The sequence below is a fragment of the Cryptotermes secundus genome, unplaced genomic scaffold, assembly GCF_002891405.2.
Source record: "Cryptotermes secundus unplaced genomic scaffold, Csec_1.0 scaffold269, whole genome shotgun sequence".
NCBI lineage: Eukaryota > Metazoa > Arthropoda > Insecta > Blattodea > Kalotermitidae > Cryptotermes > Cryptotermes secundus.
In genome coordinates, this window is record NW_019738960.1 from 206,836 (window position 1) to 222,275 (window position 15,440).

A 15,440-nucleotide genomic window follows, 5' to 3' on the forward strand; every position below is an offset into this window, starting at 1 on the left:
AGTTGCAGGACTTTATACGCTATTTTATAAATAATTCGTACGAGTGAACGTTGGAAGTGAATGCAACACAAGTCTCTTGTGACATTTTATGTGAAGATATATACTGTGGTGCTCTGGGATGTGACAGATATTCCATCTTGAGAGAAGATGTCCTGTGAACCGCTGTGAACAGCCGCCACACTACGCAGTGTCAGAATCCAAGAAATCACAGGCAGAACCATGTCCCCTCTTCTTGCGGATGTTTATTTTAGAAAACTACTCAACGATTCTCCATATTCGGATCTGCAATAAACTTTTGGGGTGAATACCAGTTTGTTCTATATCGATTCACTGTGACATCTAATTAAAAGGGCTGAAAATAAATATTCTAAATTTCTCACAGATGGATGTCTTCCAAAGTACAAGTTAATTAATAATTTTAGCTTCTGCTGTGTCTATACTGTTGTTTAATTCTGTCAGTAATATTCCTTTTCTTTTTCTTTGGCACTACAGCCCCAGTGGGCCTAGGCCTACCTCCATGAACTTCTCCGTTCACTTCGATTTTTCTAGATCTTACACATTCGGTAGGACTCCTTGGGCGGGTGATCAGCTCGTCGCAAGGCCTCTACCTGTACACAAACACAGAAAAACGCACAAACACAAACTAAACACCCATTCCCTGAGTGGGATTCGAACTCACGATCCCGGTTTCCAAGCAAGCGAAGACAGTACATGCCTTAGACCGCTCGGCTACTGTGACCGGTCAGTAATTTTCCTATGTCTGCAATAAACAAACATAACCTAACTAGGAGGTATGTACTCTTGTTTAGCCGACGACTGTGGTCGCGCGGCCTAAAACATGAACCGTTTTCGCTCAAATGCTGAGGTCATGGGTTCGATTCCCACTCGAGTCATGGTTTTCTGTGTATGTTTATTCCGTGTTTGTGGTGTTCCACGTGTACGTATAGGCCTTGCGACGGGTTGATCGCCCGTATAAGGAGTCCTATCGATTGTGCATAGGACTGAAGAACAAAAAAATCGGCCAAGTTCCAAAGGGCCGTAGAACCATAGAGAGAGTTGCACACTTTCAGTTTTCAAGATTTTGGCCTGGAACATTAAGACAGCTAGTCTTACCGCCCTTACCATTCGCCTACACGTTCGGCGCCACCTCTTACCGCCCTCCCTTTTCTTCGTCCTTACCGCTCAGTGAGACTTCAAGACTCACGAGTCGGTAGTCACTTATACCTGTCATTCACGTTCGACCCTTTGTGGTCTCCACTTGCATCCGCCGCTTCCTGTTGCTTTCTGGTTCAGGTTAGGGTGTAGGATTGCTCTGAATTTGAATTTGTATGGGCGCCAGTGGACTTGGGTGAAATCCACGAGTTTGGAACGGGGAAAACAAGGTGGGGATTTGGATAGGTGGGCGTTCGGGGTTCCGACTGCTCAGACGGTAGGACGAGATTCTGTCTCAGGGCGACTTCTGGGCCTTGCTCACACAAGGAGAGAGAAAACACTCAAAACACACACTTCACCAACACTGTTGCTTTATTGTAGATGTGCTCACTAGAGTTACATATGACGAGGCCCTAGCACTGGGACTTTGTACTCAAATTTAACGTCCGAGAGGTTACTACTGTTGTTCACTTTGGCTACTCACTCCCGCCGTTTCCTTCTGAGGGCTTGTAATGACTTATAATAACTGACTGATCTTATTGCCTTGTACTCACTGACTACTCTTATTTCGTTCTGATGACTGACTGTTCTGGAGAGGCAGAAGTCCCGACGGTTCCGGGAACGCCTGGATTCCTCTCCTCTGAAATTTTGCTGATTGGCTGAACCTAAAATTTGGGTGTTTCTCTCATTTGCATTCAGCCAATCCCTATCCAGATCCATGTTAATTTGGGCCTAAGTACAACACGGTCCCTCTGACAGCTCTTAAATAAATGGAGGTACGCTAACAATCGCTCGGTACGCCCCTTCGAAAATTATTGCGACTCGTTTCTTGTCACATCTCAAGTTTTCAAAGGCTCGAACCCCCGCAGTTAAGCATTGAAATCCCCAGAGAACACAGCGGGATACTTCCTGCTCCGTTCTGGGTTTTCAAGAGACCTGCAGTTTGCTTGTCCCTCAGAAAGACCGGATGTTGTCCTTGGCGTTTGCTGGTGCTGGAGTCAATTGTGTATCGTCTATTGTTAACAGTACTACATTTCGTGTCCATGTAGTGCATGGTAATAAACCAAGTAAATGAAAAATATTCCCGAGGTCCCAGCATGGTGCGGTTACACTAGTAATTAATAAACTGAAGAAATTGTATATGGAAGCGGTCGTTAGATATTGTGGCGTATTTACTCTATGCAATAACTGTTGAGTCACAGAGGCCTCGGGGCACGCGCGCAGTGAAAGAGTTGCAGATTGTATCGGCGCGTTGCTAGGCGACAGCTATGTGAACCCTTGGATTGTGCAAAAGTGAGTAGGGGTCACGTGACCTCTGCGTTTCCGCAAGTAACGTCACATTTATCCACACCGAGCCCGATGCTGCTCAACGCTCAGTAAACGCCGTTCCACGCCAGGCTGTGACGTCACGCGACAGTGAAGCGAACTGCGTTTCCGCTTGTCCGATTGAGATTTTATAGGAGAAATGAAATTCCTAAGAAGTCAGTCGTAGCTAGTTGAGCGTTACGAGAAAAGCACGCGGAGTACAGAAGAATACAGGAGGAAGGCCTGCGAGGATCAATAGTGTGATTAGAAGATTTTATGTGTGATAATCGGTGATAGTGAGTGATAGCTGAGAAGTCAGGCAGCGAAGACTTATAGTGAGACTTCAAGACGTTGTGTGTGCTACAGTGAGACTTGCTTAGCTCCCGTAGCTAAAAGCGCTACAATATTTTAAAGTAATATTCCAATATTTGGGAGGCGAGCCTGAAGGAAACCGCGAGAAATTCCAATTATTATATCCGATTAAGAAACTTGTCGAATGCAGGTTGCAGTTCTACATAGAAGCTCGTCCTCTCTATCATAAATTTTAGCAGTTCTTGCTGAATGGCATTCAGAATAATGATCACACCAGCGACCTGCCTAGTACTGCGAACAATATCCTGTCCCTAACAAAGACTCTCATTTCGCTTTCCATAGAAACATAAGAAATCGGCTCTTTGTTCGGTGCTAGTTCTGTCCCATCTGATCTCCTGGACATTCACAAAATATTGTGACGCATTGTGCTATGGAGGACATCCCCTCCCCCGCCAGCGGTGACGTGGCGGCATCGGAGCGCTATCGCCACTACGGTAACAGGCCTGACAACACTCTGCCCCCTTTCCCCGCGGTGACGTGGCAGAGGAGCGGGTGTCATGCAGCCATTGCGGCGGTTTCGTGTTTCTAATGCAGCTGTTGATAACTTCAAGCCGAAATATATGTTCGGCCATATTATTGCCAAACACCAAACTATTTTTTGCATTTCTTATGTTTATAATAGTTTCTTTTTATTTTATCAAATACAGTAAAACTTGGTTATAGCAACATCGGTTTCTGCGACACCTTGTCTATTGCGTCAAATATTCAATGGTACGAACTAATTCCACATAAAGCAACTGTTTTTATACTTTGCTTAGTACGACATGCACAAATGCATCAACCTCGTATGTAACGTCATTTTCATTCCTGAATTTCTCTGATATCGTGGGAAAGTTCGATATGTCTGCCCACCCTCACTTTCTCTACTTGCTGACGTGAATGTCCTGGAAGAATACGACCGCGGGTTGCAACAGGAGCGTGGGTTTTATGCGAAAACAAGGGTGTGGTGTGGGATTGCGTGACTAGTGCAAGAGGACGCGGCAGGTTGTTAACTGCATTCCTTTCCTAGAATCTCGTCTAACAGGACCTCACATCGTCTACTTACCCTATAGTGTTCCTGCCTAAACCCATAGAAGTGCAGTAGCGAAAACATGACAATGAAAAGGAAAGTTTTAAGCATTGAAGAGAAAGTTAAAGTGATTCGTGAAATATTGTGTGTATTGTCAGTGAAAAGCGCCGTAATTAGTCTTTGATATTACATATTTGGGCAATTCCACGTTAATGTTACGTTAGTCTGTACTTAACTACGTATTTCGCTAAAAAATGCAACATTTTAACTCGGTTTTTGGTAGATTTTTACGTGACTAACATAAGGCTACTGTGGAAGTGCCCATTTCGGTTACAACGACATTCGTTTATAACGACACTATTTTTAAGCCCCTTTGATGACGTTAAAACCAAGTTCTACTGTATTACACCACCGTTGCCCTTTGAAAGTTTTCTATCCAAACGATTATATTCCGTTTCGAATTCCATCTAATTAAATATACCGCAGCAATATTCAAGCGCTCTCATTGCCACCGTTTTCTTTCCCGTTTTATATCTCTACGTTAAATTCATTCTTGATTATATTAGCCTGACATTCAATATCCCTCCGTAAAGAAATCAAATATCAAAAGTCATATAATTTAAAAGTGATACCCCTTGTGTAAAACGATTGTTCACTTAATCCTGTATTTCTTGGAATACAATTATGATTCTTTGCTTCATATCAGTGTTTCAAACAGTATTTCAACATATGAATATCACTTGCTTCGTTTTAATAACTTTTTTTTTTGCTCTGTGGATGGAATACTTTTTCGTAGCGTCATCAGTAGAAAAACATTTATTTGAGCTAAATATGTGCGTTTGCCTGTCCGGATGCCCAGCTCTAGGAGGGAGTGAGATTTGAGGACTCCAGTACTAATGGTCAAATCTCTTCCTTGGAATTATGTCCTTACCAGTGTTCGGAGAAGAGGCCCGTAACGGAACCTTCACGCACCTTTCCATATTCAGTACAACAAACTGAACTGTCATGAGATCTTCGGTTCTGGCACCTTCCCACCCGATCCAAATACATTTTTAAAATACTTATAATATTTTAAATATTCCATACTATATTCAACATATTATAAATCTAGATATATGTATGGTATACTTTTTTTATGTTTATCTTTTATATTATTTTGTATCTTCTACTTTAATTGTAAAAACAACTTGAGGCGAAAGTTGCACTGATATGTGTCCGTATTGGTAGTTCGATAACTGTACGTATTCCTGTATATAACTGCCTGATCATGGTCTTGTACGCCCGAAACATGTAGCAGGAATGAAGATAGAACTGCAAAACATTGAAACTGAGTATATTTGTTGTGTTAGGGGTTAACATAATTCATATATATATATATATATATATATATATATATATATATATGAGGTACATAACAGGATGCAATCAATGTAGATAGTGAGAAAAGTAAAGAAATAAGAGTATTTTTATTGCTAGTGGGGTGGGACTAAGTCCCTTGTACTGCGGCCACTTCTGGCCTATTGTACCAGCTCCAGATGATAGGTGAGGGTGATTGTGGAGCAATTAGTGGAATGAAGGTGGGCATGGGAAACCGAAGTACTCGGAGAAAACCTGCCCCAATGTCACATTGTCCACCACAAATCCCACTTGAACAGATCCGGGATCAAACCCGGGCAGCCCTGGTGGGAAGCCAGCGACTAACCGCTTGAGCTATAGTAATTCTTACTATTTTTTAATAATAAAATTATGCACCTCAACAGCTGCAAAACATGTCCTCGAACGCCTTGGCCGGTCCAGACGTAAAACCAAATAGCGAAGAGTAATCTCTCGGAGACGTTTCCTTGTTCTCTTCATATAAGCTCAGTTCCAAAACACTCTGGTTCCTACATCCGAAACATTCAGACGCAAATCTGTGCTCCGCAGAAATTCCAAAATAACTCTTTAGACTATCTTGCATACTAAATTATTAAATGATCACTGTCTGACTTTCGACAATAAATTGAACTTGAAAACTGCCAAAATGTGTTTAATATTATTGAAATGAATTTTCAGTTATTTACATATCCGTGTGACAATAAGTGGAATGAGCGCCTAAGTGTCGCATAACAGAACGCCGTCCGGTGCTCATTATTATTATAGTCACTGTTAGTGTGTGAGTGTGCAACCACAGTGTCCCGCCTGCCTCACTAGTGCCAGGTCCGTTAAGGTCCGGAGACAAATCTCCTGCTTTATCACCCACAAGCCTGATCTGGTCACCTCCTTACCAATTCTTACCAGAAGGTCTCCCACGAATTTGAAGCCACCACTTCCTAGTGACTACTGGGGCCCCAAAACAAGTCCTTCAGCCATCCCAGCCAATCATCTCAACACCTACGGAAGAGAAGGCAGTTGCAAGGCCAGTACAGGCACGTTCCACTACCACGCATATGGCGGGAGCCTGCAAGCAACGCGTCACTCTAGTAGCAAGGGGGAAGCTTGAGAACAGCCATAAGTGTCGCTTACATCGCCACGCCCTCCAATATCCCAAACTTACAATCAGTAGAACGGCTTCTACATCATCCATCCGAAAATGCTGAGAAGGGACACGCCTAACGTTGATTGTTAATAACAAAATAAAAATATAGGCTTCCGTTTTATGTCACGATTTGTTTTATATTACTTTAAGGCTTTTAACAAATAATTTCATCCGAAACACCCTTGTACGTTTATATGTGCATTGCTGTGTAACGAACTCAGGCTCTTACAGGTATCGTGTGCTTGCGAACTGCCGATATAATCGGCCGTTTTCATTGACTCTTGACACAGGGTCAGTGGTTCTATCACTCCACCTCTGTTCGCAGCAAATGGCTTCTGTTCTCTATGTGATTATCGCACTAGTACTTTTCGGGAGTCTGTAAATTAAGTTGGACTTCCCGTAGGGTCGTGAGCACTAACTTGAATTAGGAGCCGTACTGCAGAATTATCTGGCATTACCTGATGACAGATTACATTAAATGTATTGGGGAAACTGTTCGGTGACACGCACTGCCATTCGATGCAAGTGGGAGTGGTTTATGTACAGTAGTGGTCACAAGATTTGAAACGTGACATAATTTCAGTTCAGTAAGTCACCAAAATATTGCCCTCAAAAACGCGGAGGTTAATGACGCGGTACCGATCTAGACTGGTTCGAAATTCCTTGCACTATTTACAGAATGTATAGCAGATATTGCGAATATGAAACAGCTTATCGGGTAGCCACATTGCGGTTTAGCGTTTGTGATTTTAGTAGCTCTCATAACCGGGATAGCTCAGTCAGCATGGCGACTAGACTCTGGGGTGGATGTCCAAGTATTCCCGGCAGAGGCAAAGATTTTTCTCTATTCCACAGTGTCCCGGCCGGTTGTAGGTCGTGCAATGGCTCCTTTTAGTTCGGCTCGGTTTGCGTCCATCTTTGTCATGTTGGCCAGTATCTGTTACATCATCTGTTCTTGGCCGGCTGTCATTTCTTTCAGCAAGAGTTCGGTCATCTTCTATGATTCCATTTTGTAGCGATTTTGGCGTATATCCAATAGTTTGTCTTAATCCTATCCCACTTCTGACACCAGTTGGAGTTTCCTTCCTACGTAACGCGACAAGAAAACGATGTTTTTCGGATTAGACGAAATTTAAGGGTTTTATGTGGGGGGGACATGTGTCTAAAATGCATATAGCGTTAAGGTATAATTCTATGGAATGAACATTCACGGCTATATGTTGCAGGCTCTAAGACTACTTATGCACTACATAACACGAACGATGCTGCAGGGAAGGTAAAGAGAAAATGCATGGGCCAGGAGACGCCACAAAGGACAGAGCCCAGTTCCCTCAGAGCAGTCGCTCATGAACTTTCCTTTTTAGAGATGTTTCAATAGTTCTTCATTTTGTCTATCGCTTTCGATTGTGGGCTACATCGGCGCAGTTTCTGCGCAGTATATCTGTGAGCGCCAAACGTAAAGACTGTTGTCGTCCTTAAAACAATTCTGTGAACAAAGCTGTTAACATTTCGTCAAACAGTGGAGTTGGGTACAAGAAGGAGGAACGGATTCACTCGCATCAGAAAATAGAGCTTGAGCTCTCCCCTTGGGCACACAGCCACTCTCTTATTTACATGTACGTTTGCCCAGCTGTGAACTGTGACATTCAGTCAATAGCAACATCATGAATCTAATATAAGATTTTATTCGATGAAATATAACATCCTTGAAATTGATTACAAACACGAGTATATTACTCTATTCATTTTATTTTGATAATATTAATAATATCGGAAGTCTTTCAAATAAAATTGGCAGATTAACGAATATACGAGTACGTAGGATGTCCTTGCTGTTGTATTTGTTGCAGTTGTTTGTATTTCTCTGTAATTGTTGTAGTTGTTAATCGTATTTGATTTGTATTCACTGTGGTAGGATGTCCTTATTGATGTGTTTTGTTTATTGTGTTTTGTTTGAACGTGTTGTCACTTAGTGTAATGTGTGTTACTTGTCTGTTGTGTCCTATTGTGTACTACTGCCACGGGGCTAAAACCCAATTGCAGTATAATAAATAATGTAATGTATTATACAGCCGAAGACACACATAATCCTGCTACGTAGGTCTTATCAGTTTTAAATGCTCACCAGTCTGTGAGAAAACCCCTACGTCCAATTGCATGTACAATATAATGATATGGTAGTAAATTAAATTCCATCAACACTGCCCAGTACCCACCCACCAATCAAAAATTTCTGTAATTAAAAGAAAGTTTAGCGAATGGATAACGAGAACAAATCGATAGACAGACGCGATGTCCCGCTTATGAATTTATTTCTCTCTTATCTGTGCAAGCAACAACTAACGAAGGCCACATTAAGGTCCGAGACATATACCCTACATTTTGTAACATGAGAGATTCCATTGTGTGTGGTTGGTAAGCCCGAGTAACTTTCACAGCTGAAATGGATATCATGTATTTTTGTCAGACGTGTCCACCCATACATTGCCTAGCAATGGACGCCCCATTGTTGTACATTCGTTGCTGTGGGAACTAAATATTTCTGTGCCTTTTGTTTAAGCACTTCCCTAAGCAACGGTCTGTTTATGTTTCGTTGTCTAAGAATTGCTAGTCGTTCACCAGCAATGGACCTCCTACAGTCCGGCCTTCCTGGCCGCACGCCACAGTATTATTTCTTCCTTACGCTAACTTCTAATTGAAATTTCTTTTCCTTCAATTAGAAATGTAAGCAACAAATCACAGTACCATTAGCAGTGCCGATGACATTGTTACCAATAGAAGTCACTGATATTTTCATATCGTGTTACAGTTCTTGCAGATATCTCGAAATATTTTTGCGCTCATCACTACCTCAAAATTACGGTAGTTATTAGACCCGCCGCTAGATAGCAGACGTCCTATCTACAGACGCTCCTGCGACGTGGCTGGCCCAATGACGGGCAACTCTGTGCCTAGTAGTCGTTCTTCCAGCAAACATTTGAAGTAGTCAAATGTTGGAACTCTTTAAAAGAAAAATGTTATCTGTGGGCTTGTTTACCTGATGTATTTAACCGTATGAATGAGATAAATCTTTCAATTCATGGTCCTGAAATCACCATTATGGAAACTACCGAAAAATTATAAGCTGTCTTGGCTAAGCCGTCGATATGGAAGAAGAGAGTAGACATTCTTGAAGACTTTCATATTCTGGACGAAATATTTTACCAACATTGAATTGTGATACAAAACTCACTGCGAATTTATCTGAAGGAGAAACCTGTAAACACTCGGAAAGAACTCTCTCAAATGTTTTTTTTTCTTGATGGCATTAAAACTGGACCATGAATACGCAATTACCAAATTTCTTATATAAATGTTATTGAATATATTGATCTAACCAGAGGTGAAGTCATCGATCCAGGGACAGAAATCTTACCACAACTGGAGTTTCGTTAAATAAGCTCTGGAGAAATCTGGTGTTCCTTGAGAGAAGCCTACTCTCACCTTGTGAAGTGAGCTGTGGAGGCTTTATTTTCACTTGCAACAATATATCCTTGCGAACCAGGATTGTCAACGCTTGTAGCCATCAAAACAAAAAATCGAAATTGAATGGATGTCCAAACTGACATGCGTGTTGTTTTCTCAAAGGCGACCCCATAGTTTAACGTTCTTATTCAAAGTAAGCAACACACGGAAAGTTTGAGAAAGTGTGCTGGTTTGTCCACGTGTGCTGAAATAGAACCGAAATCCGCCTCAGGCCTAGCTGTATTTTCCACGTGCTTATGGCAGCGCGGCAGTTATATAGATTGCGGTGCACGCACGCACACGCACACACACAGTAGGCGAACCTTGTCTCGTTCTGTCTTGCAAAGAGACTGTGGCAGCGCGAGGGCTGAAAGTCTTTACAGCTCCATAGCAATGCAAGGGTTAGGGTGGATTCCTCACAAGTCCGATACGCGAGGGTGGTTCATCCCCCACCCTCCCCAGCTCTGGTTTATGACATGAATATCTTATAAGCATGGGCTGCTACCAAACTTTAACAACCAAGGCGCCATCTTGTGTTAGTTTCTATGGAGACAGTTTTGAAGAAATGCACTATTATTACCCGCCAAGGGTGGTGCCAGCAAAACAAAATGCATGGCTAAATCCATTTTATTGTGTCATGGATAAAGGAGTTATTGCTGTAAAGCCAGTCTCGAAACTTAATTTAAAATAAAAATGGCTTCACGCTGTAAGGATATCTTCAATTTATGTGTTACAGAGAGAGGCTAGCACACGTATTTTCTTGCAGGTAAGATGGTCTACTGTTACATTTCGAGACTGGATTTGTTTCGGCTGAAGAACTGCACGTGTGTAACTTTCTTCATAGCGAAAAGCGAGCACACGCTAAAATTGGCAGAATATGCGTATTTGTATAAGGCCTGTTGTTGTTGTTTCATATGTTCGGGGGTGAAGGGGTTTGTGTTATGGATATAGTATTGTTGTGTGATTAGCAGTTGTGTCTGTATCTTACACACAAATGTTTAAATTAAAACTCCGAATTTAACTTGTCTATTGGCATTCGAAATTATAATTAAAACACTGAGCCATAAGTTCAGTATGAGTGATTATAGACGGGATTCTGATTGGTAATTTGGTTCGATGAACACTTAGAGATCGTAAATACAAATAACTATAGCGCTATCACTAATTCCCACACTCTACAATTCACTAAAGTATGCATTAAGGGTTTTCATTCTGCCATATTTTCGCAATCTTTGCCAGGTAACGACTTCCAATGTTATACGTTCCCCTTGTCCTGGGTTCCCAAAATATCCTCGTATCTCAGCTACAAATGTCTAACAGCAACATCTCACAAGGACTAAACCGCAGCCGTCCTCTGACAGCTCACCAGCCAACTCACATCAGTCCTCTGTACTCAACTGTACTGCACTCACTGAACTGAACTCGGTCGGTTGAGTTATACAGCCCCAGAGCGCATCTTCGTCGAAAGATCGCCGCTAGCAAAACCTCTTGTGTTGTTGCGTGACGTCACCACATAAGTGACGCGTTCCACTCCTGCGTGTGTTCTGCATGCTACAGTATTTTTATTTTTCACTTTCAAATTGTATTCTATTTCAGTTCTGTAACGAGTCCTGTCCTTTGTCAGTGTCACGAGTGCTTTATCTAGTAAAGAATATCTTAACCTTTGCATCACTAGTGCAGGGGGAGAGATGTACATCTGCCTTGTGAATCCCCTTTACGGGCAATTGAGGTGCGTCTCAGTGGACCAGCGAGCTCAGTGAAGCTGTTTTCACACAGTCATATGACTGGCCAGTGGTTCGCTAAAAAAGTTATTAGTCACAAAGGGTCACGCGAAATTTTCATAAAAGTCTAAGGCAGCGGTTTTAAGGCTTTATATACCGGTAATCCCCCCTCTTAGGCAACATTTCATTGCATCGCCCCTTCTTGTCTTTGTGTCTGTGTGTGTTTGTGTATCTGTGTAAATAACAGACATTTTATCGCTTTTAAATTTAAAATTTAGTTTTTTATCAAGTGATGTTCAGACCGCCTCTGTGGCCTAGTGGTCAGAGTTTCTGGCTCTTCTAGTCCTTTGTGGAAGCAGGACTCTGCTGTAGCCCCGTCTGACAGTTGTAAGGTAAAGTCAAAAGAGTGAAATTGTACTTGTTCGTAATGAATTCAGCACCACGCTATGAAGAGTTATGGGTGAAAAGAGGTTTAACTCCACCATTCGTGACCTCGGCACTAGATGCAGGTGAAAGGTCGGCCTCATTCTCCACCGCTTTTCCTAAAGCATTGAATAAGGTACTGCGTGGGCCCCAGAGCCGGTCTGAGCTCTGTGAGGCAGAGTAAAACAACTTGCCCTTGCCGGCAATTGAACCCCTCCCGCCTAGCCCATAGGCCGTCGGTATACCGACTGAGATATCCGGATTGTTTTGAGAGTTCCATCAAAGGAAATGCTGTTCTCCCCATACGAAGGAAGGCATTGATTTATGACGAACTTTAGCCAATAAAAATGCGATGTTGACTTGCAAGGTTTATCGTTTTGTTTGCACAGAGACGCAGCGGGACCCGCCCCATGTACTGACATCGAAACCGGTCTACCAGGCTGGGGAGACATTAGAGGCGAACTGCACTTCCAGCCCAGCGCGGCCCATAGCCCACATCACTTGGCTAGTCAATGGCGAACCTGTGAGTACAGTGCATAACAGCCTTCATATTTTTACTCGTGCTCTCAGATCTGTGTCATGTATGTAGCCGGAATTTTGGTCAGATTCCCTCCATGCAACAACTGTGATGGCGGGAAACTTCTTCTGTTCTGTCTGTCAGCCGTCTTGTCACTTGTGCCCCAACAAGCCCAAAAGGATATACTCTTAAGGCGCCAATTATTGATGTGACTTGAACACAAATGTAGGATTGGTTGTATAGATCCACATAGAGTTAGCACTATACAGCAAGGGGGGAGGGCACGCGTCACGGCGACATGTGGACTGCGTAAGTTAGAATTGTCTCTGGAGTCCATCACTGATCACAGACCTGTCAATAAATCCTCTGCCTTACTTTGGCAACTAATACCGTATACATCAGACTCCTCGATAATAACACTTCAGAACGCATTGTATGAAAACTGAGTATTGTCGTGTTTAGAAAAGAAAAGGAATACAAACCTTATCAGGTATATTTTAATATTCATCATAAAACTAATTGATGCAAATTCTAAAGGTTTCAAAAGGCGTATGAAGAATCCAGGCTCTACTGCCGGAAATTGAAATAAAATCGTTAAGAAGAAGAGAGATACGCCCATAAAATGAAATTCAGTGACCACCTTCTCTTTCTAAAATGATAGTTATGCAATCATATCGTCAGCGTATCTCGTAGACACTCTGGTCTAATCAAAGTACGAGTACCTTTTTCATTTCGTCGAATACCTACTGATTGGGGGAGGGGGGTACTTTCCTACCGTCACATAAGTTCAGCACAACATGACCAGCTATTAGTGAAGATATCACTTTACATATTTCATAGAAGAAAATAAAATAAAACGAATAAAATCAAACAATAACAAACAAAGCAGAATGGAAAGTCATGAATGAAAAGATCTGTGTAAATAGGAATTATGATGAAGCAATTCGCTGAATACGTAGAATTATATGTAGTTAATGTTATGAGAACTCCCAGCAGTTCTACGTGTCTCTTTTTTACTGTTGTCGCTAAAATTACTTACTTTCTATCGTCCTTCTCCTGCTTATTGTCGTGACCCAAGATGGTGGCGGGTCGACTGAATTATGTTGGCCGAGCGGTAGCGTAATAATTCAGTGATGGTGATGGTCAGTTGGCTGCTGGAGCGGGTATTCCAACCACAAAGAGCAAATACTCACTACAGATAATAGAGGATTTATTGATTCTTAGTGTATATTACATACAAGCGCTGGTGGACGTAAGCCTGGCCAGCCTTCTCGTAGCCCCAACCCAGACAAAATGCACCCTTCAACTTCCCTCTGTTTCTTAAAACCTANGGACGCGAGAAACAATGCACAAATTGTTAAAAGGAGTTCCATTACTTGAACAGGCCCTGGATATGATCCACTGATGTTCAACATTTTATGAACGGAAGCTATAAAAACTCCACTCAGTGCTGCTATTGGAGCCATTCTATGGGAGCCTTGTTCGAGTTCTGAAAGCCGGGTATAACCCCAGCTCAGGTATTTATGTCGCTGGAACACTTCAAGGGGAGGAGGTAACGGGAGATCCAAGACGTAAGGTCAGATAGTTTTCATTCAGTATACCGATAACATCGGACATTGTCCTGTATCTGCATGTAATATACACAACCCAAAATATTTCGAGATAAAGGTTACCATTCCAGTGACGTACTCAGTGGTTCCTGGGTTTAAATCTCGACCCGTGGACCAGGTGTTCTTACAGAAGTTATCTAGAGATAAATGCCATGAAATTACCTCAAAATGGGCCACGACTGCTTGCTGTCTTATGGCTTCCAGAAAAAAAGGAATTGTCTTGATATAATTCGACGCTCTACATACTGTACTAGTAAAAATGTCGCTTTATTAAACACTAATAATTAATTTATTTATTCATTAAACTTGTTACTTGTTATTGTTATTGTTTCCATAATAACCTCATATTATCACTCTTCCCTCTTTTTGCTACAGTATAATTTTGTCGTCCCTTACTTACAATTCATGTAGCCCCAATTATTTTCCGGAATGACAAAGCATTTCTAATTCCATATTCTTCAAATTTCTGTGCCTAATATTCCATATTTTAATTCACTTTCGGCTTCGTTTCTTTATGTATTTCTGGGCGAGAGTATTTCTAAATATATTGTAGTGTGTTTATCAGTTACCTCACAACGAAGCCGGCACGTGTGAATACCAGTTTCCAGTTATTTCAGTGCCAGACTTCTGCTACTGAATAATGTCCTTATATACCCCCCCAGCGGTAACGTAACGCTCGCGTAACAGGCGAGACATCACCCCGCCACTCTCGCCGCGGTGACGTCACGAGCGGAGCCGAAGAGAGCCGAGCGGAGCCGAAGATAGCCGAGCCCCCGTAACCTGGTAACTACGCAATGCTAATCAACAGCGGTGACGTAACGCGCAACGCTAACGTACCCGTAATCAACTTATTACTGTGACGTGGCATTCATTACGCAACAGGCAAGCACTGCAGCTATATAAGTGAGCTGTACAGTACGTTACGAAGGAGTCTTACTGTGACCGCCGCCGAGTGCGTTACCAACGAGTTCTACTGTAGCAGCCGCCTGACACAGGTACTGTGACATCCGCCGAGTTGTAAAGTAACAGTCAGCCGACAACAAGTTGGAGTATAGCAGCCGTCGCGGGAAGAAGATCCGGACGTGTGTGTGATTGTGTAATTGGGAGCGTGTGATACAGCGATACCCAGCTCCCCTACTGTCAACGTGTATACTACTGGACACAGAGTGAACTGATTTGCGCATAGGGTTATAAATCGTGAAACCCCGCAACAGTGTTAACAGATTAATGCGATTAGGGTTATAAAGTGTGAAACCCCGCAACTGTGTGATAATTAATTGTAGCCGTTATTTGTAGATTGTTAAATAAACCA

At 42.3% G+C, this 15,440-nt stretch overlaps 1 protein-coding gene across 1 annotated transcript in view; it reads left to right on the forward strand.

Moving 5' to 3' along the window:
• The window catches only part of LOC111871427, a 112,451-nt gene that overhangs the window by 48,060 nt on the left and 48,951 nt on the right, over positions 1–15,440 (forward strand). The window contains exon 2 of the mRNA XM_023864527.2: positions 12,391–12,524. Coding sequence (XP_023720295.1) covers positions 12,391–12,524 — 134 coding nt within the window. The remainder of the gene's footprint in view (positions 1–12,390; positions 12,525–15,440) is intronic.